The sequence below is a fragment of the Sciurus vulgaris genome (assembly GCF_902686455.1).
Source record: "Sciurus vulgaris genome assembly, chromosome: 2".
Taxonomy (NCBI): Eukaryota; Metazoa; Chordata; class Mammalia; order Rodentia; family Sciuridae; genus Sciurus; species Sciurus vulgaris.
In genome coordinates, this window is record NC_136462.1 from 76,903,066 (window position 1) to 76,929,789 (window position 26,724).

The 26,724-nt window shown below is 40.7% G+C and overlaps 1 protein-coding gene and 1 long non-coding RNA gene across 2 annotated transcripts in view; one reads left to right on the forward strand and one right to left on the reverse strand.

Moving 5' to 3' along the window:
• Positions 1–24,597, forward strand: part of CMA1 (chymase 1) — a 35,175-nt gene extending 10,578 nt beyond the window's left edge. The window contains exons 6-10 of the mRNA XM_079126655.1: positions 21,621–21,739; positions 22,405–22,555; positions 23,302–23,437; positions 23,655–23,909; positions 24,288–24,597. Of these exons, the coding sequence (XP_078982781.1) occupies positions 21,621–21,739; positions 22,405–22,555; positions 23,302–23,437; positions 23,655–23,909; positions 24,288–24,431 (805 nt within the window). The 3' untranslated portion in view covers positions 24,432–24,597. The remainder of the gene's footprint in view (positions 1–21,620; positions 21,740–22,404; positions 22,556–23,301; positions 23,438–23,654; positions 23,910–24,287) is intronic.
• Positions 1–26,724, reverse strand: part of LOC306654064 — a 449,736-nt gene that overhangs the window by 391,573 nt on the left and 31,439 nt on the right. The gene's annotated exons all lie outside the window — the stretch shown is intronic.

Sequence of the window (26,724 nt, forward strand, 5' to 3'; positions counted from 1 at the left end):
TGTTTGGAAGATCTGTCCAGTGGTGAGAGAGGCATGTTAAAATCACCTAGTATTATTGTGTTATGGTCTATTTGGTTTCTGAAATTGAGAAGGATTTGTTTGACATACATGGATGAGCCACTGTTTGGGGCATAGATGTTTATGATTGTTATATCTTGCTGATTTATGCTTCCCTTAAGTATGAAATGTCCTTCTTTATCCCTTCTGACTAACTTTGGCTTGAAGTCCACATTATCTGAAATGAGGATGGATACTCCAGCTTTTTTGCTGAGTCCATGTGCATGGTATGTTTTTCCCCATCCTTTCACGTTTAGTCTATGGGTATCTCTTTCTATGAGGTGAGTCTCTTGCAGGCAACATATTGTTGGATCTTTCTTTTTAATCCAATCTACCAGTCTATGTCTTTTGATTGATGAATTCAGGCCATTAACATTCAGGGTTATTATTGAGATATGATTTGTATTCCCAGTCATTTGGTTCATTTTATTTTATTTGTTTATTTATTTATTTGACACAACTTGGTTCCTCCTTTATTTGACAATTCCTTTAGGATAATTCCTCCCTTTGCTGATTTGCTTCTTTGTTTTTCATCTCTTCCTCATGGAATATTTTGCTGAGAATGTTCTGTAATGCTGGCTTTCTTTTTGTAAATTCTTTTAGCTTTTGTTTATCATGGAAGGATTTTATTTCATTGTCAAATTTGAAGGTAAGTTTTGCTGGGTATAAGATTCTTGGTTGGCATCCATTTTCTTTCAGGGCTTGAAAAATGTTGTTCCAGGCCCTTCTAGCTTTTAGGGTCTGGATTGAAAAATCTGCTGATATCTGTATTGGTTTCCCCCTGAATGTAATTTGGTTCTTTTCTCTCACAGCCTTTAAAATTCTGTCTTTATTTTGTATGTTAGGTATTTTCATTATAATGTGCCTTGGTGTGGGCCTGTTGTAATTTTGTGTACTTGGAGTCCTATAAGCCTCTTGAATTTGATTTTCCATTTCATTCTTCAGATTTGGGAAATTTTCTGATATTATTTCATTGAATAGATTGTTCATTCCTTTGGCTTGTTTCTCTAGGCCTTCCTCAATCCCAATAATTCTTAAATTTGGCCTTTTCACGATATCCCATAGTTCTTGTAGATTCTGTTCATGATTTCTTACCATCTTCTCTGTTTGTTCAACTTTGTTTTCAAGGTTAAATATTTTGTCTTCAATGTCTGAGGTTCTGTCTTCCAGGTGTTCTATCCTACTGGATATGCTTTCTATGAAGTTCTTAATTTGGTTTATTGTTTCCTTCATTTCAAGGATTTCTGTTTGGTTTTTTTTCAATATCTCTAACTCCTTATTGAAATGATCTTTTTCTTCCTGTATTTGCTCTTTTAACTGTTGATTGGTGTGATCATTCAATGCCTGCATTTGCTCTTTCATCTCATCATTCAGTGCCTGCATTTGCTCTTTCATCTCATCATTTGCTTCCCTGATCATTTTAATTATGTACATTCTGAACTCCTTTTCTGTCATTTCTTCTGCCATGCTGTCATTGGGTTTTATTGATGTCACGTCTAGATTTGTTTGGGGCATTTTCTTACCTTGTTTTCTCATATTGTTCAGGTATCAGTGGACTGCTGAGATATAGCAGATTTCCTCTATTGACTTACAATGTCCCTGAAGATTTCTAGTATATCCCCTCTTAGCCTTCAGTAGGCTGAAGTCTTGGAGGAAGTTGATAGTGCGGTGCTCCACAAGGAAGCTGCCTCTCTAGGGGTGGTGGCCTTCTGTTGGGTATATTCCCTGCTAGTGGACAGAGGTGCCTCCACTTGTTGACCAATGATCATCCAAAGGGGAACTAGGCTGTGGGCTGAGGCAAGGCCTGTTTGGGCCTGTGTCTCTGGTTTTACCGTCCTTGTGGGAAAACCTCACCTGCCAGGGAAGACTCACCCGGTGGGGAGGTCTCGCTGGTCAGTTCCCCTCCTAGAGGTTCCCCTCAATACAGCTACCGCCTGGGCTGGGCTGTCTTCCTCTGCAACGTTCCCAGGGGCCCAGACCTACCTCCTGGGCCTGGGAGCCTCACCCTTCGCAGACAAATCTCCTTAGGCTGCCTCTCCTCAGAGAATCTACCCGCAGTCCTGGAACCTTCGCTTCGCCCCTAAGTGTGTCTCTGTGTGGCTCTTCTACCAAGAAGCCTCCTAGGTCCTGGGACCCTGCTCTGCACCTAATCGCCTGGCTATGTGGCCCCTCCTCTGAGCAGCCACCTGGAGCCGCGTTCGGTCCCTCCGAGACCCAGCAACCTGGCCGCACGCCTCTTCCTCCGGACAGCCGCCCGGTGTTCCGGTGCGGTCACTAGGAGTGCTAGAAACCAACATCCAGGCATGATGGGAGGAAGTCTGCAAACTGACCAGCAAGACATTGCAGGTGTTGTCTAGACCCCCAGAGAGACTCTGCAGACCAACCCGCGCATCAGTGAGACACACATTTCCCAGGAAGCTTCTTTGGGAGCTTACCCACATGTCTGATGTGAGTCAAGATGGCAGTCAGATTGTGGACACTTCAATCAGCAAGGTGACATGGACATTATTTCTCCTTCTCAAACTCAGAAGGAAGAGGAAAAAAAGAAAGACTCTGGTCAGTGGAGCCAAGAAACAGTAGCATAATTCTACTCTGACTTAAATACCAAGGTTTGGGGTTAAATGAGAACCTGGCCAAGGAACCAGAAGATGTGAATAAATGGGGTTTTTGTGTTTCCAGAAGAGCAGAATTGTCCGGTAACCCATCTCCACCTGTCACCACACACACAATTTTCCAGGAATAGGACTTCTGAAAAATGGCAAAATTCCAGTAGAGACATCCTAATGACCATATCTTAATGAGCCTTAAAGATAATTGCTGTGCGAGTGTGGCCTATCAGGACATCTGTGCTACCAGCATCATCCAGTCTGCTTATCTGCTATTACCAGCTGCTGAGTTGGAGGCTCTGCTTAGAGATTTCAGAGTTCTTCCAGCCATTTTTGCCAGCGTAATTACATGTCTTTGATCCTGGCATGTCTATAGCTGACCAGTGCAGACTCTGCCTGCCTCTGTATTTTACATGTGAAAACACCTCTGTCTCAGAGTAACTTCCTTTGGCTTGGAAGAAAACTGATGTATTGCAGGGTGCAGTGGTGCACGCCTATAATCCCAGAAGCTCAGGGGGTTAGGGATAGGGTTAGGGATAGGGTTAGGGTTAGGGTTAGGGTTAGAAAATAAAACTGATATATTGCAAAACTGGACCGGAAGCCAAGCCAGGTAAATGGCCATCTATGTTGGGTTTGTCCCAAGTACGTGACTCTGTTGGCTGATGGGAATGAAGAAAGTGATGAGTTCCAGGATTCTTCTGGATGGGCACTCAGCCTGTGAGTTGCCCACTAAACCCTGTACTGCCCTCTGGGGCCACAACCTCCCTGGGGTCAATGCTGTTGCCTGCCAGGGCCTGGACAGACTGTCTACACCACAGAACTCACTGAGGGCCATCTTTTTTTTTTTTTTTTTCATTCTTGGTCTGGGGATGGAACCCATCATTGTCACAAGCCACACCCTTTGGAACAGTGCAGCCCTCTCAGAGACCCTCTCACATTCACATTGTGTGAACTTGTCCTTCAGTCCCCTTCCCACCCAGGCATGAAAACCACCAGGCCACCCACACACTGTGCTACATTGGTCTTTTTGAACTCATCAACAACTCGACTCCAAGAAGCTGTGCAGCAGTTCCTGAAGCAGAGCCATGGGAATGGAAGAGTTCCATGTCTGCCCTCAGGCTCCTGAGGGCAGACATGGCTGCTCCATGGCTGTCACAGGAGACCAGGCAGCAAGGGTGTGCCAGCTCACTTACCTCTGAAAGGGTTGCCCACGTGGAAAAAGAAAAGAGTCGTGTCAGGGTTGTCTCCTGTGTCAGAGGACCCCAACACTGTCTTGACATGAGCAGAGGACAGAGGTGGTTATGGTCAGTGAGTTCACCAGGTACCCACAGGCAGGAGGAGAAGAGTGGTGGCCCATTCGCTAAGATGTCCCTTGAATTCCTGGCTGCACCTCAAGCTAGGCCCAGGGGAACATGAAATACCTGAGAAGGAAATAGGTGGCCAGGGCCTGGGCAAGGACAGCCATCAGGAGGAGCCTGCTCCATCCCTGTTGAGGGTGAATGTGGCGTCCATTCATCTTGCAGACTACTGCCCTGGGTGACCAAGGCAGTGGGCGCAAAAGAAAGACCCATGCCATCTCCCACCCTGCTCTCGGGTTCCAAAGAATGGAGGCAGTCTAGGGTCAGATTTGGAGGTGCAATTTCTTTTAAACCTTGAGGTTTATTTTCATCTGTGATCTTCCATCTCTGCAGTTTTTCCTGCATAACATGTTTTGATACGTAGTATTTTCTCTGGTTTCCAGATATGTGCCGTTTTCCCATTTTGCATGACCCCAATAATAGTTCCCATGTTACATTGACCAACTAATTTTTTTTTAAATTTTTGTAGCTGCAGATGGACAGCATGCTTTTTATTTTATTTATTTTTTAATGCAGTACTAAGGATTGAACTCAGTGCCTCACATGGGCTAGGCAAGTGCTCTGCCCCTGAGCTACAACCCCAGCCCATGACCCATTAAGGGTATTTGTTTTATACAGGGAAGGAAATGTTAATTATGGTGATCACATTTTATATACATGTATTCAAATATCACGTGATTCATAAATATGTACAATTATCACATATTAACAAATATTTTACAATGTTGTGAGAAATGGAAGTGCTAACTAAACACATTTGATAATTACACAATGTATACATGTATTAATTTATCACATGCTAATTCATGAATTTGTACAATAAAAAGAATTAAGCCAAAAAAAAAAAAGTGGGGGAGTCATTAGGGCTGCCCTTGTGGCTCAGTGGTAGAACGCTTACCTAGCAAATGTGAGGCACTGGGTTCCACCCTCAGCACCACATAAAATAAATAAAATAAACGTATTGTGTCCATCTACAACTAAAAAATATATTAAAAAACAAAAAAGAAGAAATCATTGCTGGGCACTTCAGTGTATTCCTGTGATCTCAGTTTCTCGGGAGATGATGGAGGATTTCAAGTTCAAGGCCAGCCTCAGCAGCCCAGTAAGGCCTTGTCTTCAAATAAAAAAAGGTCTGGGGCTGTAGCTCATAAGCAGAGCAACTCTGAGTTCAATCTCCAGTACCCACCCCCAAAAAGAAAGAATTGTTTTATTTCCTAAAAGAAACCACCCCCAGTTTGTGGCTGTCCCTGTCGGAACTGTGTGCACTTCGTAATAACTTTGGTCTTGGTGGTCCAGTTTCCCCAATACCTTTGCTAATGACTGTGAAAGATTACAAATCTGAGTATATAGGGTATATGATATTAAACCATGAATCAGTAGAACTTGCATAACAGTTATCAACTTTTGAAGATATTTATATTTTATCCCTTTTAAGAAAAATTTATCTCCAAATGTTAACAGAGTAGCACACAGCAACATGCAAAAGAGCCAATTCCTCTTGGGGTATTCGTGGTTGTTGGGGCTCCAGTTAAAAGCCCAACAGGAAAATATCTGCTCTGCACTTCACCCCGATGTTAGGGCCTCCCTGGGAGTCTGGGATGGACTATCCTGCACCTCGAATCCCCTGGCAACTTTCACCCTTGTGTAAGGTTTGAAGGAGTTCTTAGGGCTTATTGTGTTGCATGCCCTCCACAAAAAAATGTGGAACATATGTCGAATCCCTAATGCCCAGTGCCTCAGACTGTGACTTTTTTAGGAAATAGGGTTGTCACAGGTGAAATTAGTTAAGATAAGGTCACACTGAAATAGGAGGGATCCTGAACCCAATTGGAAGAAGAGTGTAGGGAACCATTCCTCAAGCTTATCTGACAGCAGTCACTGACACCATGGTCTAAGTAAGCCAAACAGTCTGAACAGAGAAACTGAGGTAATGGTAAAGACTCGCCATGAAATGAAGGTCTTTGCAGTTGCTGCGGCTGAGTTTGAACTGAGGGGAGGACTCATTCTGACGTGCATCACAGAAAGCTGTGATGTGAGCTCACCCCACACTGCCCTGCCTCATGCTGTGTGCTGGAGCTTGCCATTCCCCCAGTCCTTTGTCTCAGACCTGTTGCTGGGCAGAATCGCTTAGGCATGCTTTGTTTGTTTACACTACCGACGAATAGTTCACCTATAGGCTGACTCTGTTATACTTTCACAAGCGTGTTAACCTGATTGGATAATGTGCCTATATATATCCTGTGCAACCCTAAATGAAATTAGATCTGTGCCTTCAGAGCTCAATCTCTGACACCTGAGTAAGCGTGCTAGGTAAAGTAGGCATCGTTCGTTCTCACCCTCAGCAAACCCGTCTCAGAACATCTACAGAAGAGGAGAACACACTGCAAGAGGCCCTGTGAAGACAGAGGCAGAGGTGAGCAAAGTGTCTGCCAGTCGAAGAACACCAAGGAGCCCCAGCTGCCACGAGAAGCCAGAAGAGAGGCTGGAACGGATCCTGCCTCACAGCCCACAGAAGGAACCAACCCTGCTGACACTGAACTGTGAAAGAACGAGTTCCTGTGGTTAAGCCACCTGGTGGGTAGAACTTTTTTGCAGTGGCCTTAGGAAACTAATTCAGTAGTCAAGACAGTTTGAAGAATGTCATATTTTCTTTAAAAATCACCATTTGTTCTCATAAATGTTTCTTACTGAGTATGCTTTAGATTCATAAACATTTAGCCATTCAAATATATCAGAGAAAGAATCCACGAGAAGCGAGGTAGAGATCTTTATAACCACATTTACTGAGTGTAGCTCTACGCTACTTCAGGGAACTCTTCATTCTTTTTTTGTTTGCTTCAATTCATATCCAAATTTATTTTTTAAAAAGAAATACTTACAGTTTTCCTCCAGATGAGTATATGGAATACATATTCACAAGGAAGAAGCACTGGGGATATCGCTCAGTGGTAGAACATTTGTCTAGCCTGTGTGAGACCATATGTTTAAAAAAAATCATTGTGTCTCCTGTCAGAGATTCTATTGAAGAAAAAAGGTGACTCTTTTAATGAAATAAACAATTGATTGCATTTCATGATTGATGACTTCATGTTATACTTTTTTCTTTTTATTGTTTTTTTTTTTTAGCCATATATAACATTAGGATTAGGATTTGTTTTCACATAATTACAAAAGCATGGCATACAATTTGCTCTAATTCAGTCCCCACCCGGTATATTCCCCTTCCCACCCTCCTCCCTTCCCCTGTTCTCTCCCCTCTACTCTACTGATCTTTATGCAATTTACTTTTAGGTTTGTTTGGAGTTTTTTATTGTTGTTGTTTTAGTTAGCGTCTTGTGAATATACATGATGGTGAGATTCACCTTGGTATATTCACATATATATTTAGGAAAATAGGTCAGATTTATTCCACTGTTCTTCCCATGTCCCATCCCTCCTCCCTCCCCCTCAATCTCCTTTATCTAGTCCACCAGTCTTTCTCCTATTTTGATAAAATCCTCCTTTTCCCTTTCTCTATCTTTCTCTCTCTGCCCCTCTCCCCCACTGATTGTGGACTACCTCCCACATATTGGAGAACATTCAACCCTTGACTTTCTGATTCTAGTTAATTTCACTGAGCATGATAGTCTCCAGTTTCATTCATTTTTCCAACAAATACCATTCTTCTTTGGGTATTTTGTTTGCTTTTATTTTATTTTTTGTTTTTGTTTTGTTTTTTGTTTTTTGGGTACTGGGGATTGAACTCAGGAGCACTCGACCACTGAACCACATCCCTAGGCCTATTTTGTATTTTATTTAAAGGCAGGTTCTCACTGAGTTGCTTAGCACCTCACTTTTGCTCAGGTTGGCTTTGAACTCACAATCCCCCTGCCTCAGCTCCCGAGCTGCTGGGATTACAGGTGTGTGCCACTGCACCCAGCACCATTCTTCTTTATGGCTGAGTAATACTCCATTGTGTGTGTATACACGTTATACATATGTTTATAATGTATATATGTATAGTGTGTATATATAACATACACTATCCAATGTTATTCATTCATCTGTTGAAGGGCACCTAGGTTTGTTCCACAACTTGGCTATCATGAACTGTGCTGCTATAAACATTGATGTGACTGTATTCCTATAGAATGCTGATTTCAGATCTTTTGGATACTTTGGATGTATATTAATGAGTGGGATAGCTGGGCTATATGATGATTCCATTCCTAGTTTTTTGAGGAATCTCCATGCTGCTTTCCAGAGTAGTTGCACTAATTTGCAGTCCTGCCAGCAATGTACGAGTCTGCTTTTCCCCCCACATCTTCATTAACACTTGTTGTTATTTGTATTCCTGATAATTCTGATTGGAGTGAAATGAAATCTCAATGTGGTTTTGATTTGCATTTCCCTAATTGCTAGAGGTATTGAACATCTTTTCATATATTTGTTGGACATTTGTATTTCTTCTTTTGAGAAGTATCTGTTTAGTTATTTTGCCAATTTATTAATTGGGTTATTTGTTTGGGGTTGGGTTTTTTGGTGTTAAGTTTTTTGAGTTTTTCATATATTCTGGGTATTATTAATGCCCTATCTCAGGAGCCAGTGGCAAAGATTTTCTTCCATTCTGTAAGCTCTTTCTTCACACTCTTAATTTCTTCCTTTGCTATTCAGAAGCTTGTTATTTTGATGCCAACCCACTTACTGATTTTTGGTTTTATTTCTTGTGCTTTAGGATTCTTGTTAAGGAAGTCAGTTCTTGTGCCAATGTGTTGCAGTGTTAGGTCTACACTTTCTTCTAGCAGTTGCAGAGTTTCTGATCTAATTCTGAGGACTTTGTTCCATTTAGAGTTGACTCTTGTGCACAGTGAGAGATAGGAGTCAAGTTTCATTCTTCTACATCTGGATTTCCAGTTTTCCCAGCACCATTTGTTTAAAAGGCTATCTTTTCTCCAACAAATGTCTAGTATCTGATACTAGCACCTTTGTCTAGTATCAGATAACTGTATCTATGTGGGTTTGTTTCTGTGTCTTCTACTCTATTCCATAGGTCTTCATGTCTGTTCTGATACCAGTACCATGCTGTTTTGTTACTATAGCTCTGCAGTATAATTTGAGGTCCAGTATTGTGATGCCTCCAGCATCATTCTTTTTGCTCAAAATTGCTTTGGCTATTCTGGGTTTCGTATTTTTCTAAATGAATTTTAAAATGGCTTTTTTCTAGTTCTGTGAATAATGTCATTTATATTTTGATTGGATTGTGTCGGGAGCCATGAATGAATGATGGGCTTGTTTGAGCCATCTCAGGGCAGAGGCTTACTCTTCTGAAAATTCTGGGCGAGATCTCACCAATTCAAGACCAGTCAGTTGCTAGTGACACCCTGCTCAAAGAAAATTCTGTCTTCCACAGAATTTATTGGTTCAAACAGTTCCAGATTCAAACTTGACCTCTACATGGCTCAAGCAAATTTTTATTCAAAGTCAACATCCTAAAGAACACTGCTATTTGTCAACACCAAGATAAATGAGACCTAAGCCAACCTGTAGAAGGAGAATTTAGGTGCAAAGAAATTACATTTATATAAAGAAAGATAGTGAAGCTGATAACTATGCTTTGGACTTTTAACGCAATCAAGAAATCCAAAAGAAGCTGGGCGTGGAGGCACACGCCTGTAATCCCAGCAACTCGGGGAGGCTGAGGCAGGAGGATCGGAAGTTCAAAGTCAGCCTCAGCAACTTAACGAGGCGCTAAGCAACTCAGTGAGAACTGTCTTAAATTAAATACAAAAAAGGGCTGGGGATATGGCATAGTGGTTAAGTACCCCTGCGTTCAATTCCCCAGTACCAAAAAACAAAAATGAAGAAGAAATCCAAAAGAAATGTAAGGTAAGCTGTATCTCTGCCCTTGTAGGTACAAGGTGTCAGTGAGTCAGTGCTGTATCCCCCAAAGGATTTCATTTAGCCCAGGGCAGGCAAAATTCAAGGGAAAATTTGAAGGAAAAAAAACTAAATTTTTTGAAGTTTCCACTTATACTTTACCTGCATGTCAAGTAATTATCATGACACCATGTGCAAAAAAAAAGAAAAAAAAAAAACCAGTGGATCTCAGTCTTGGGTATTCAAAAATGAACTTTAAAAAGATCTTAGGTGTAAAACTGTAAAACTTTTAGGGAAAAAAATAGGAGAAGAGAACATCTTAGTAACCTGAAACTGGGCAAAGAGTTCTTATACATGACACAAAAACACAGTCCTTAAAAGAAATAATCAATAAATTGGACTCAACAGAATTTTTAAAACCTTGGCACTATGAAAGATAGTAAGAGTACAAAAATACAAGCTGAGGACTAAAGAAAATATTTTCAAATCTGACATGTCTGACAAATTACTTGTGCTCAAAATATATAACATACTGATAAAACTCAACATAAGAAAATTAAAACCAGTTGATATACAGACAAGACATTAATAGACAATTTACCAAAGAAGAGTTATGTATGGCAAATAAATACATGAGAAGATGTTTAACTTCATTAGTCATTCAGAAAATTCAAATTAAAGCCACAATTAACTACCACAATGCACCTATTAAAATTGCTAAAATAGTCATGTACGGTGGCACACACTTATAATTCCAGCAACTCAGGAGGCTGAGGCAGGAGGATTACAAGTTCAAAGCCAACCTCAGCAATATATCAAGGCCCTAAGCAACTTAGTGAGACCTGTCTCTAAATAAAATACAAAAAGTGCTGGTATTGTGACTCAATGACTAAGTGTCCTTGGGTCAAATTCCCTGTAGCAAAAAAAATAAAAAATAAAAATTGCTGAAAATACCAAGGACTGAAGCAATTGGGGAAGGTCTGCAGTCAGATCCTAAGGGATGGGTAGGCCAGTCCAGGTCAAATCCTACTCCCCATCCTCAGGGAATGATCTTCTTGACATCATGCCCAGCCTGGTCCCATTTCCAGTGGTAGGGAACTCACCCAGGCAACTTTGCCATCATTGCTAGCTCTGCCTCACATAGATCCACAATGTGCTTCCCAAGATACCTTGCCACTCTGTTTTCCCTACCCCCAAGTACAAGAATGCACCATCTCTTATAGAACTATAAAATGTGAGGTCTCCTCTGGGTCCTCTCCTCCCAAGCAACCTTCAGTCCCCTCCTCCCTTCACCCACAGTTTCAATGGCATGAACTCTCCTGGTCCTCCTCTGGACCAGGAGACATGCTCCTATGGACTAGACATGCTCTAGTCTTTCACTATCTCAACAAAGTATGGGACTTGGGGCTTCAGACTTTTTTTTAAGCAAAATTAAGGACTCATCATAGAGTCCTTTAGCAAATAAAAAGAAAAGAAAAACAGATAAATGATTAACCTGAATTGAAGTCATCTCTAAGTGAGAGGCACACTGCCAATGTTCTAGCCCTTGATCTAGGTGTCAAATATGTGGACGTTTGATTTACAATTATTCATTAAACTAAAAATATGGTTTTTTACTTTTAAGTATGTATATTATAACCTTGGTTTTTAATATTAATATTATAGCCTCAGTCCAGCCCACCCTAGTCTGACTCAATCACACAGAACACCTGTCTACATCCTGAGCCCTAGGAATATCCTCAGGTGGAGTTCCTGGCTACTTGCATCCCCAAGAAGCCCAATAAAGATAACAGATCACAAGCCTATTTGTGTGACTTCCTTTTCTGTTGCTACTAACCCATTCCCTGGGCAGCCAGGACTCTGTCCTCTCCTTAATCATGAATTAAGGCAAAGTATTGGTATTTTCACCTTTGGCAATATTCAAGATCATTGAGGGAAATGTTTGAAATTGGGAAAAATAAATTCAGATTTGAGAAGGAAAATAGAGACATACATGTGTTTTATACCCTTTCCCTGATCTATTTGTCTGCATCTCTCCATTCTTCACATGCATCTCCACTGACCAATCATCTCCAGCTCCCAACTCAATCTCTTTGAACAATCTGACTTTGACCCCTGAAATTGAACATCGTGGAACTGTCCACAGAGCTGATTTTTCCCCTCTGCTCTTCCTTCAGTTGATATCAGTTGATAGGAAAAAGAACCATTGAAAACTCCCTGAATGACCCCTGGAGAATTGATCCTACCATATGACTGTTGTTACATGATTTTGATACTACCTAATTAGTCTCACATAACTTGCCGCTTCACACTATCTACCCCATCTGCCTTACCATAAACATATCCTGGGAAGCATCTGCATCTGCCATTGAATAAATAAAGGTAACAAAGAATTAATGTGGGGAGGAAAGACTACACCAAAGAGATACCCTTATGAAGTCCCAAGAAAATATATAATATAAGACCTTCATAGAACCATTTAAGAGACAATCTGCAAACTTTGGCTCCACCACTGGCAACCACCACATATTAAGCAAGCATCATGCAGATAACAGGAAAGGGAAGAACATTCACTCTCATTAGCCTCCCCCATAGCACACACAGAGAAGATAAGATGATCATGACTGCAGGGTAAATTCTGAGATGTAGAAGAAGATGGCCCAAAGAGTGAGCTACTGAACACTTTTGAGAGTGACAAGAAGAATGATAATGTCATGGAGTCTATAGGAGAAGCCATCCAGGTAAAGGGTTTTTCCAGACTCATGAGAAAACTTACCCTAGGATTTTAGCTCCTCACTATTAACCTATTACAGGTAAGAGAAATAGCAGAAATAACCTCCTCAAAATGGGAAATGTTTTGAATTCTTGTTGCAAATCCTGAGGAAAAAATATACACACAACCCTGAGATATCTTACTCCCACCCCAAAATATGGGATCATCTCCTAGGACATCTCCATTTATCAATATCCTGGACCCCCTATCCACTCCAGAGTTGTGCAGATTGTAGTAATTCAAATGGGAAATACTGCATTAGGAGTTAAGGCAAAAGGAAGCCAGGTGCGGTGGAGCACACCTACAATCCCAGCAGCTCCAGAGGCTAAGGCAGGAGGATTGTGAGTTTAAAGCCAGCCTCATTACCAAGGCATTAAGAAACTCAGTGAGACCCTGTCCCTAAATAAAATACAAAAATGGGGCGGCCACCCACCCCACATAGAGGAGAGGAGAGCACCTGCCTGCCCCACGTAGAGGAGAGGAGAGAGCCTCCCCCTGCTGCCCGCTCCCCTCTGCCTGTCCAGCACAAAGGAGAGGAGAGGAGAGCACTGCTGCTGAGGTCCCTGTGGCTCCCCAGGCCAGCCTCCATCTTGGGTCACTGTAGCCAATGTCAAAGTCTCTCTGCCATGTGGTAACATCCACCCTAGGACAACAGACAAGGCCTAGAGGCAATGGCCCTGCACTCCAAGCCCACCACAGCACTCCATATCTGAATAGGCCACCCAAAGCCACCACATGGCCTGCCCTTGCAACCCTATCTCTGAAAGCAGTCAGCTCCATCCTAGGTCATTTCTGTGGCCATCTTAGGTTACCTGTGCTGCCACCACCACCATCTTTAGTTGGGGCAGCTTCCATCATGGGACACCAGCTGGAAACTAGAAGCCCAATATCAAGGTACCTACAGGTTAGCTGCAGCCACCACCACCAACTAGGGAGATGGGCACTTCCACTTAGGGACAACAGCCAGGACCTGGAAGATCACTTCCAAGGTCCCTACAGCCTTGGTTACACCCGGAGTCACTTTCTCTCTTCTCTCTTGCTAACAGTCAACTTCTACTGATTCCTCTTTCACTCTTCCTATGATCTAATACCTCTATATTCTCTCCTACCACATAAATATCACACCCTACATTCCCCATTCTCTTTTTTTACACCATTATAAACTGTAGACACTATTGTAAACCTACTGTTTATATTGTAGAGAATAATCTAACACATCAATTATGTTGATTGAGATAAAACCATAAATATCTTACTAGGGTCTGTTTTAAAGCTGCATATTGTTTGCATCAGGTGCTGTTAATATTGATCTCCCCCTTAAACCAAGGTATGAGAAACCTGCAGGGACATTATAAATCTATAGGTTAGAAACCTGAATACCTTGGATCTGCACTGCTAGAGGGGAAGAAACATGAACAACATGAAAAAGCAAGGAAAGAAATAGCCCCAAACAAACCAAGATGCCACAATCAAAGAATTCATTGACAACACAGTAGAAGAAATGTCAGAGAGAGAATTCAGAATGTACATAATTAAAATGATCTGTGAAGCAGAGGATGATATAAGGGAGAAAATGTAGGCAACAAAAATCACTTCAGTAAAGAGCTATGAGAGCAAATGTAGGAAGCAAAAGATTACTTCAATAAAGAGATAGAGATAATGGGAAAAAAACAAACAGAAATCCTTGAAATGAAGAAAACAATAAACTAAATGAAATACTCAATAGAAAGCATCACCAACAGACTAGATCACTTGGAAGACAGAACCTCAGACAATGAAGACAAAATAAAGTTGACCACACAGTAAAGATGGTAAGGAACCATGAACAGAACCTCCAAGAATTATGGAATAACATAAAAAGACCAAATTTAAAATTTATCAGGATAGAGTAAGGCACAGAGAACAAACCAAAGGAATGCACAATCTTTTCAATGACATATCAGAAAATTTCCCAAACCTGAAGAATGAAATGGAAAATCCAAGATAAGAGACTCATAGGACACCAAATGTACAAAATTACAACAGACCCACACCAAGGCACATTATAAAGAAAATGCCTAACATGCAAAATAAAGAGAGAATCTTAAAGGCCTCAAGAGAAAAGTATCAGATTACATATGGTGGAAAGTCAATTTGGATCTCAGCTGATTTCTCAACCCAGACCCTCAAAGCTAGGAGGTCCTGGAACAACATATACCAAGCTCTGAAAGATAATGGATGCCAACCAAGAATTATATCCAGCAAAACTAAGCTTCAGATTTGATGATGAGATTAAAAACCTTCCACAATAAACAAAATTTAAAAGAATTTACAACTAGAAAGCCCGCACTACAGAACATTCTCAGCAAAATATTACACAAGAAGGAAATGAAAAACAACAATGAAAGACAGTCAAGGGAGGAACTATACTAAAGGAAAAGCCAATCAAAGGAAATACCAAGTCAAGTAAAAAACCAAAAATAAACCAAAATGACCAGGAATACAAATCATATGTCAATAATTACCTGAATGTTAACAGTCTAAATTCATTAATCAAAAGACATAGACTGGCAGATTGGATTTTTAAAAAAGACCCAAAAACATGCTGCCTTCAAGAGACCCATCTCATAGGAAAAGATATCCACAGACTGAAAGTGAAAGAACAGGAAAAAACATATCACTCTCATGGTCTGCATAAAAATGCAGGGATTTCCATCCTTATATCACTAAAGTGGACTTCAAGCCAAAGTTAGTCAGAAGAGATAAAGAAGGACATTTCATACTGCTTAAGGGAATCATACATCAACAAGACATAACAATCATACATATATATGCCCCAAGTAATGGAGCATCTGCATACCTCAAACAAACCCTTTTCGATTTCAGGGATCAAATGGACCACAACACAATAGTACTGGGTGACTTTAACACACCTCTCGCACCATAGATCTTCTATAAAAGCTAAACAAAGAAACTATAGAACTCAATAATACAATCAATAATTTAGACTTAACAGACATATATAGAATATTCCATTCATCAACAAGCACATACACTTTCTTCTCAGCAGCACATAGATTCTTCTCTAAAATAGACCATATGTTATGCCACAAAGCAACTCTTAACAAATACAAAAAAATAGATACTACCCTGTATTCTATCAGATCATAATGGAATGAAACTAGAAATCAACAATAAAATAAAAAATAGAAGGTATTCCAACACCTGAAGACTAAATAATATGCTATTGAATGACCCGTGGATAACAGAAGACATCAAGGAAGAGATTAAAAACTTCTTAGAGGTAAATGAGCATACCAATGCAACATATCAAAATCTCTGGGACATCATGAAGGCAGTGCTAAGAGGAAAGTTCATTGCATTGAACTCATTCATTAAAAGAATGAAAAGTTGGGCTGGGTATATAGCTCAGTTGGTAGAGTGCTTCACATACACACACACACACACACACACACACACACTCACACACACACACATACAATGAAAAGTCAACAAATAAATGACCTAACATTACATCTCAAAGCCCTAGAAAAAGAAGAACAAATCAACACCAAAGTAGTAGAAGACAGGAAATAATTAAAATAAGAACTAAGATTAATGAAATTGAAGCAAAAGAAACAATCGGGAAAAAATGACAAAACAAAAAGTTGGTTCTTTGAAAAAAAAATCAACAAAATTGATTAACCACACTAACGAAGAGAAGGAGAGAGAAAACTCAAATTGCTAAAATTCATGATGAAAAAGGAAATATCATGATGGACATGACTGAAATACAGAAGATAATTAGACACTATTTTGAAAATTTGTACTCCAACAATATAGAAAATCTCAAAGACATCAATATATTTCTAGAGACATATGAACTACCCAAACTGAATCAGGAGGACATACACAATTTAAACCCGTCAATTTCAAACAATGAAATAGAAGATACCACCAAAAGCATACCAACCAAGAAAAACCCAGGACCAGGGATTCTCAGTTGAGTTCTACAAGATCTTCAAAGAACTAATATCAATTCTCCTCAAAGAATTTCATGAAATAGAAAAGGAGGGAACCCTTCTAAACTCATTCTATGAAGCTAGTATTACCCTGATACCAAAACCAGACAACATCAAGGAAAGAAAATTTCAGACCAATATCCCTGATGAACATTGATGCAAAAATTCTTAATAAAATTCTGGCAAATCACATACAAAAACATATTAAAAAGATAGTTCACCATGATCAAGTGGGGTTTATCCCAGGGATGCAAGGTTGGTTCAACAAATGGAAATCAATAAATGTAATACATCACATCAATAGACTTAAAGATAAGAATCATATGATCATCTCAATAGATGATGCAGAAAAGGCATTCAACAAAATACAGCAACCCTTCATGTTCAAAATACTAGAAAAACTAGGGCAAGTAGGAGCATTGTAAAATCTACCTATGCTAAGCCCAAGGCCAACATCATTCTAAATGGAGAAAAATTTAAAGCATTCCCTCTAAAAACTGGAACAAGACAGGGATACCCTCTTTCACCACTTCTATTCAACACCATCCTTGAAACTCCAGCCAGCGCCAATTAGACAGACAAAATAAATTAAAGGGATACAATAGGAAAAGAAGAATTCAAACTATCACTATTTGCTGATGACATGATTCTTTATTTAGAGGATCCAAAATATTCCACAAAATATTCCAGAAAACTTTTAGAACTCATAAATGAATTCAGCAAAGTAGCAAGATATAAAATCAACACCCATATATCTCATGCATTTCTATACATCAGTGATGAATCCTCTGAAAGAGAAATTAGGAAAACTACCCCATTCACAACAGTCTCAAAAAAAAAAATAAAATAAAATAAAATACTTGGAATCAATCTAAGAAAAGAGGTGAAAGACCTCTACGATGAAAACTATATGTATAAAACACTAAAGAAAGAAATTAAAGAAGACCTTAGAAGATGGAAAGATCTTGCAAGCTCTTGAATAGGCAGAATTAATATTGTCAAAATGGCCATACCTCCAAAAGCGTTATACAGATTCAATGCAATTCCAATTAAAATCCCAATATCTTTCCTCATGGAAATAGAGAAAGCAATTATGAAATTCTTTTGGAAAAATTAGAGATCCAGAATAACCAAAGCAATTCGCAGCACGAAAAGTAAAGCAGGAGGCATCACAATAACAGACCTCAAACTATACTATGGAGCTATAGTAATAAAAACAGAATGGTATTGCACCAAAACAGACACATAGATCAATTGTACAAAATAGAAGACACAGAGACAAACACACATATGGTTATCTCATACTAGACAAAGTTACCAAAAACATACATTGGAGAAAAGATAGCCTATTCAACAAATGGTGCTGGGAAAACTGGAAATCCATATGCAGCAAAATGAAATTAAATCCCTGTCTCTCACCCTGCACAAAACTCAACTCAGTGTGGATCAAAGGACCTAGGAATTAGACCAGAGACCCTGCACCTAGTTGAAAAAAAAAGCAGGCACAAATCTTCATCATATCAGCTTGGAACCTGACTTCTTTAACAAGACTCCTAAAATGCAAGAAATAAAATCAAGAATCAACAAATGGGGGCTGGTGTTGTGGCTCAGTGGTAGAGCACTTACCTAGCATGTGTGAGGCACTGGGTTCAATTCTCAGCACCACATATAAATAAATGAATAAAATAAAGGTCTATCAACATCTAAACAATATTTTTCAAAAAGAATAAATAAATGGGATGGTTTCAAACTAAAAAGCTTCTTCTCAGCAAAGAAAACAATCAATAATGTGAAGAGAGAGCCTGCAGAGTGGGAGAAAATCTTTATTACACACACTTCAGATAGAGCATTTTTCTCCAGGATATATAAAGAACTCAAAAACTTAACACCAAAACAACAAATAACCCAATCAATAAATGGACTAAGAACTAAGTAGACACTTCACAGAAGAAGATATACAATCAACAAATATATGAAAAACTGTTCAACATCTCTAGTAATTAGAGAAATGCAAATAAAAACTACTCTAAGATTCCATCTCACTCCATTCAGAATAGCAACAATCAAGAATACAAGCAACAGTAAGTGTTGGTGAGGATGTGGGGAAAGGGGTACACTCGTACATTGCTGGTGGGGCTGCAAATTAGTGTAACTACTCTGGAAAACAGTATGGAGATTCCTTAGAAAACTTGGAATGGAACCACCATTTGACCCAGCTATCCTACTGGATAAAAGACTTAAAATCTGCATACTACAGTGATGCAGCCCCCTCATTGTTTACGGAAGCTCAATTCACAATAGCTAAGGTATGGAACCAACCTAGATGCCATTCAATAGATGAATGGATAAAGAAATTGTGGCATACGTACACAATGGAATATTACTCGGCCTTAAAGAAGAAGAAAATTATGGCATTTGCATTGTAAATGAATGGAGTTGGAGAATGTCATGCTAAGCAAAATAAGCCAATCCCAAAAAACCAAAGGTCAAATGTTTTCTCTGATATGTGGATGCTGACCCATAATGGGGGAGGAGGGATGAATGGAGGAACATTGGTTTGGGCAGAGGGGAGTGAGGGCATGGAAGCAGGCTGGGGAGTGGTAAAGATGGTGGAATGAGAGTGACATCATTAACCTAAGTACTTGTATGATCTCAGGAATGGTATGGATTCGACATCATGTACAACTAGAGAAATGAATAGTTGTGCTCCATTCACATACAATGAATCAAAATGCATTCTGTTGTCATGTATAACTAATTAGAACAAATAAAATTTAAATTTAAAAAATACAGAAAGGACAGGGGATATGATTCAGCAGTTTGCCCCAGGTTCAATCCCCAGTACCAAAAAAAAAAGGAGTTAAGGTAAGAGCATAGTAGAATAAATAAATTAAAAAGGACCTCGTCAGTTTACTTCATTGATGTTGAATATTAGCTAGCAGAAGTTAAATGTACACTTTAAATTTAGAAAAATTTGATCATTTAGAAACATCAGCTACAGAAATGAATAGAGATTACAGCAAGGGCAAACACAGAGCGCGCTTCAGGAATATGTGGCCAGTACAGTAAAGCATGCACTGTGCCTGTTCCATTGCACTGTTGTCTCAATCTGATGCAAGAGGGCATGAGCCATTCTACCTGTTGTTCCTTATCCATGGTATTTCCTTACTAGAGGCATCAAAGCTGATGGAGACTTACAGGTGTTGCATCACTACCTGGCAACTTGAGGGTTAAAACAACATTTTTATGCATACTCATTCAAGAAAGACATACCATTACTCAAATAACTAGGTTGGAAGAACAGCCTGGCATCTTCAGTTTGAATGCATAGAAACAAGGTGCTATACAAAGCAGTTCATGCCTAAGCCTGTAGCCCTAATGTTAATCTGCAATGTGTTTAGGAGAACTTAAATACAAGATTTATTCTTTACCCAAGCAAATGGATCATCCCAATAAGTACATACCCATCACTTTCTCCTCAAATGGCTATAAGTCAGAACATCGGATAACACAATTTAAGGAATAAAACCAACATCATGAAAACCAATGATGTGGCATTCTACATTTAGCACCATGTTTATTTCTCCACAAAAGCCCTGTGCTGTATCATTCTTTATAGGTTAGAGATATGGTAACTAGCCTGAGAACTTCAGGAACTTTCTTAAGTTCAGAAAGATAGCTAAGTGGAAGAACTAGGATATGAGCTTGTTCCATCTAACTGAAAAACTAGCTGTATGCCTTAAATGCCAAAGTGCACCATGGCACAGAGAAGTAATGCTTCAAGAACTCAAAAAAGAGTTGAACCCTCTGCATTGTAGTGACTAAGGAATCACTGCCATCATTTAAATGATTTCTACATCAAGCCACCTTTCTTTCTCACAAACTGTGCACTGTAAACAAGACTCTTTTCAACCTCTACTTGAATATCTTCAGCAATGGAGAAATTGCTTACCTAACCTGACCACATACTCATCTTGTAACAGCTGATTATTAGTAAATTCTTCTTTGTACATGATAAATAGCAGATGCTATACAATTATGCCCAGAGGCTACCTAGCCATAAGCAATGACCCAATTATACGATGGGATTGTTCAACAAAGATATTGCTGCCATTTGATTGGCCCACACATTGTAAGCAACACCAGACACCTGAACCATCATCAATTCTGTGAAAGTCATCTCTTTCCTTCCTTCATCTACTCTCCTTGGATCTCCCTCTTTCTCTGTCAGTGAACATTGGTTCAGGAGAGAAAGATGCAGATCAATGATTTCCAAATTGCAGGTAATCATCCTGTAAGTGATGTATTGTTCAAGTTTTAACAAATAGTGCAATGAAATGAAATGGAATGTCCTGGAAACTAACAAAGATCATTGCATGTAATTAGGATAAATACTGTCTCCTGAAACTTTTGCTTGATTGTTTTCTCTCTCTCTCTCTCTCTCTCTCCTCTCTCTCTCTCTCTCTCTCTCTCTCTCTCTCTCTCTCTCTCTCTCTCTCTCTCTCTCTCTCTCTCTCTCTCTCCCCCCCCCTTCTCTCTCTCTCTCTTCCTATGTGTGTCTATGTGTGTGTGTGTGTGTTGTGTGTTTATGCTCATGCATTTGTACATACAGGCATATGTGCACTGGGTCTTTTTACAAATGCATTCCCTACTGTGGGCCATAGCCATAAGTGTGTGCATGCTTCTGAATGCTCAGTGTACTCTCCCCAACCCATGTTTCTGATGGGCCTTTAAGAAGCTGCCCTAATTGGGAACGAGAAGGTCCTGCATACTCTAAGTTGCATGGTTAAGAATTGAGGGCTCATCTGGGGAGCCAGGAAATGGAAGTTTAACTTCATCTCTAGAAAAACAGATTGTGATTCTGGGGAAACTTCTAATCAGAAAGATGGCCAACTTAGAGTGAGGGAAGAAAACATGACCACACAGTTCCTGTGGTTACCAACCCTGCCCCTCCCTTGCCTGCTGGGAGCAATAAATCCCAAGACCCAAAGACAAAACCAACACCTTCCATGGGCAGCCTCTCTAAGAAGATGCATCTTCTTTCTCTCCCTCTGCTGCTCTTTCTCCTATGCTCCAGTGCTGAAGCCGGTGAGTACCGGGTTCCTTCACTCTAATGTCCAGGTTCAGCTCCCAGAACAAAGACATTTAGTCTGAATATAGCTGCCTATTGGGAGATTAACTCTGAATAGGGTCCCAAGATCTCTGTTCAAACTCCCAGAGTGACATCTCCATTTGGGGTATTCCCACCCATTCTCTGCAGCTTGCAGCAGTTCCCAGAAACAAAGATTCCTATGCTGATTGGGGGTAAAGCCCAGAGCAAGTGGGGGATCCCCATTAAAATATGTTCTCTTCATCTTCTGAGCTCCAGGGAGACAAACTGCCTTGTGATTTAGCTGTTACATGGACTGCTCATGCACTGTGAGAAGACCAGGATGAGAATCTGGAGACCATGTCCTATACAGAGACAGAGGAAGGATGGGCTGGGGCAGGGTGGGAGTGGGAGAAATTTAAGATGAAAAAAATGTCTAAATGGAATCTAGTTCAGGGTTGGCTATTGTGTCTGAAAGAAGGAATGAGAATTTGTGGAGAATTTATGGACAGAAAAAGCAGGTATAAGAGACCTAAAAAACTGATAAGCAAAACTCAGGGCTAAGATGAGATTCAAGGAAAGCCTCTCTCAACCTTAACCCTCTGAACGCTCTCTGGAGAGGGCATAAGTGTTTATGTTTAAGCCCTGGGGTTCTCTGTTCCAGGGGAGATCATCGGGGGCACAGAGTGCAAACCACACTCCCGCCCCTATATGGCCTACCTGGAAATTGTCACTCCTCAAGGTCACCTGACAACTTGTGGTGGCTTCCTGATAAGACGAAATTTTGTGCTGACAGCTGCTCACTGTGCAGGAAGGTGAGACAAAAAAAGTCCTGTTTATCTCCAAAGGGGAATACCAGACTGACCTGGGATACACCCTGTTGGGTCCTGAAGAGGGAATCCTAGGCCTGGAAACTTTCAGCAGAGAGAAGACATGACTTAAAGAAATTGGTCTCATTGAGTAGATTCCCTGAACCTCAGTCACTGTGCACTCAGTTCCCCTACAGAGGAAAAGGAGACCCCAATCCCAGGTCATCCCCCTAAAGTAGCACTCCTCACCCCAACCTCAACACATAAGACACATGATTCTTCTCAGGGTCCACCCAGTTCCTCCATGTCCTTTTCAAGAACACTAGTTGTTAGTTGCCAGGCTCCAGAACCCATCCTTTTAACTGAAGGCAGAGAACAGGATACACACTTTCTACTTAATTCTACTATCTCTGGTTCCAAGGTGCTGGCCCCTAGATAGGAGAATTAAGAAGTACTAACCCTCTCCCCTGGGTTCTCTATGGCCTGCTCATTTCCCAGTAGTTCCCAAGGGTCCTGTCCTGGAAAATGCATCTGTTTCAGAGAAAGTTCTTCTCTGATTAAAACCTCAGTCCTAAAAAAAAAAAAAAAAACCTCAGTCCTACAAAAACTACAAGTGGGCCAGAAAGTACGGATAGATAGAGTCCAATGCCCCAATGAGGGGTTTCAGCCCCTTTTGTTAGAATAGGCATAACCCAGGAAAAACACCAAGAAGTCACTCTTTTTGGTTTGTCCTTCCTTCTTTTTCACAACAGGTCTATAACAGTTATGCTAGGAGTTCATAACAAAAAAGAGAAAGAAGACACATGGCAGAGTCTTGAGGTCGTAAAGCAATTCCGTCATCCAAAATATGATGACACTTCGCTTCGCCATGACATCATGTTATTAAAGGTGACAACATTTTTCTTCCCGTTTTCCACTTCCTTGCACTTCTCCTTCAGATCCCCACTGCCCTGAAACTTCCCTGGCCTGCCTCTGGATGATATCACCTCCCTACTCCCTATTTGGGCTTAGCTCTAGCCTAAGGCAATTGACCTTCTGTCCCTGGTTGCTTCCAACTGCCTCCTAACTCATTTTCTGCACTGACAGACCCTCATTCCTTTCACAGTTAAAGGAGAAAGCCAACCTGACCCTGGCCGTGGGGACTCTCCCCCTCCCATCTCAATTCAACTTCATCCCACCTGGGAGAATGTGCCGGGCAACTGGCTGGGGAAGAACAAATGTGGAGGAATCCTTGTCTGGCAGTCTGCAGGAGGTGAAGCTGAGACTCTTGGACCCCCAGGCCTGCAAACACTTCAGCAGCTTTAAACACAACCCCCAGCTATGTGTGGGCAATCCCAGGAAGACAAACTCTATATACAAGGTGATCCTCTAACTAGATTCCCCACAAATCACTGTTCAAGGGTCAGAATTCTCCAGAAGGAGATGGGGGAAAAGATTGTCGGTCAATGACAGGATTTGGAATAATAGGAGTGAGAAAACTGAAAGTGTCCCTCCTACCATGGCCCAGGACAATCTCTGACCATTCATCCCAATCTGCTCCACACCGAGTAATCAGAAAGTGGGGGGCACCCCAGGAAAGGAAGGAGGGGCATTAGACCTAGACACCCCCTGAGGAGCCCTGGTATGAATCTTGATCTATGACTCCAAGCTGGGGCCCATGGACAGGAGTGGCTCACCACCTATTCTCTCTCTCTCCCTCTTTCTCTTCCTCTCTCCCTGCCTCCCTCTATGTCCACAGGGAGACTTTGGGGGGCCCCTTTTGTGTGCTGGGATAGCCCAGGGCATTGCATCCTATGTAAATCAGAATGCAAAGCCGCCTGCCGTCTTCACCCGAATCTCCCATTACCGACCTTGGATCAACAAGATCTTGAAAGAGAATTAACCCAGGAGCCTGGGTCAGCCTGAGGAAATCTGGAACTGGAGATGAGCAGGTTCTCTGTGTCATTCGCTCTGGCCCAATCCATGTTCCTGCTGAAGTCCTGCCACATCCCTGAGCATCCAAAATCTTCCTACAGGTTGCAAAACTCACAATAAAGACCTAGAATCCAGATTTAGGCATGCATTTCTTCTCTCTTCTTCTCTTTTCTCCCAGAATATAGCAATCTGACTCCCAGCCCAAACAGCTGCAGGATTGGAAAGGTGTGTGTGTGTGTGTGTGTGTGTGTGTGTGTGTGTGTGTGAACAGACAGACACAGATACAGAGAGACCAAGACAGAGAGAAAATAAGGAAGCAAAATAGAGAAAGTTTCCCTGAAAGGCAGGATTTGTATTTTCAGTGTAAGCAAGAAATTATTCAGAATCTTTCCTTATCTTAATCATCAACCCTGTATCAACTCTGATGTATCTTTAGTAATTGCAGCAGCATCACTGAAAACATTTTGTACTACAAACAAGATTTGGGATCTTTAGACTATCTCTGGTCTTCCCCCACTCGAGTCAGTAGCAACCCCCCTCCTCTCCACCAAGGTATTACAACCAAAATGTCTCCAGGCATTGATAAATGTCCCTGGGGTGCACAGGAAAGAGCACTGGCTTAGATATAAATATAAAGAAGGCAGTTAGTGCCACACAGTGTCCTCCTCACAGTCCATGAGATAAGAGACCTTCCATTCAGGCAGCTTCAATCTGAGATGCAGAGGAGATGGCTTCTCACACCTAACTGCAAAACAGATAGCAGGAGCAAGAAAAGACAGTAACACAAGTTCTGCTTGGGCAGAGCTTTCCACAGAGGGCTCCAACAGGAAGACCAGAGCCTAGGCCTGCTTGGCACAAACACTTGGTAAGGGAAGGACTTGCTGGAGGAGAGATAACAGCAGGTCAGGGACATGCCAACAGGAGCCTGGCAATACCCACAGCAGGTGAGGTGTGGTGATTCCCTTAGACCATGTGAATTATTTCCAGGAATTTACCTTTAACAAGTAACAAAGACATTCGTGAAGATTCATGTATATTTTCATCTCAGCATTTTTTTAAATTTTTTTCAGCATGTTTAATTATTAAAAAAACTAGAATCCCAACCATGAAACAGAATTTTAGTCATAAATACACATGACTGAATATTTCAAACTCATTAAAAGATTAATTTCAAAAATACTCTAATAATATGGGAAAATTCAATATAACAAGGCTTTTGAAAAGCAACATGCAAATCTCCTTATAGTAATATCTCAATTTTTAATTATATATTTTACATATGCATAAGAAAAAAATGGAAGTAATTATATAAAAATAATTATGGTGATTATCTCTAGAGGATAAGATTAATAGCTATTTTAATTTTGTTTATATACTGGTTCTGAGACCCATGTATTACAACTATGGAGACTCAACACTACATATTAATCCACCAGGGGATAAACACACACATCTACAGTCCCCCACTGGTCAAGGTTTGCTCCCAGGGAAGTAAACAATCTTATAAGCTCAGCCCACTCAGTAAACTACTAGGCAAGCTGAAGCTCTGTGAGTTCCCTTGGACCCACACACAAGCATGGTGGTCTTTCCTAGTCAACAGGCACCATGCATGGGTGTTCTTTAGCAAAGATAGTGGTGACCAGGGATTTATGATCATGGGAATTATGTGAACTGGGAAGGAAAGCTGATTGAGATGATCGAAGGGAGTGAATAAAATGATCCTAATAGAGTCTTCTCTGTGCCACCCAAATCCATTTGCAATTTCTTATAATATCTGGATCTTATCTGAGAACAGATGCCCATCCTTCTTTCCTAAAAGGGAGGTGTAAGTCCAAACCTTCAAAGTAATAGCAATCACAGTCCCCCGAGATGATTTTAAGGATTGGCAAACCAAGCTACAGTCTCCACAGCCAAAGGTGTTCTCAGAATTCAAATTAATATCTTTCATCTCACCTCCTTGACCCATCTAGATGCCCCCCACCATCTAGACTTTCAGTTGGTCTGCGCTGTATGTCTGAGAGCAGACCCAGACCTAAACTCCTAGGGCACTGAGCCTTTAGTTATCTTCTACTTGTCAGGTTTTGATTGCTACAATTGTCCATTTACAACCATCACTTAGCACAAAGTTACATGGGACACCCCCAGTGAATCTCCTAAGTTCCAGTCATACTCATCTCCCAGTGCATTGTAGCAACCCTAGCTTCTCATGGGAATCAAGACCAATTACTCCAGCCAAATATACTCTTTCCTTTGCTTCTTGG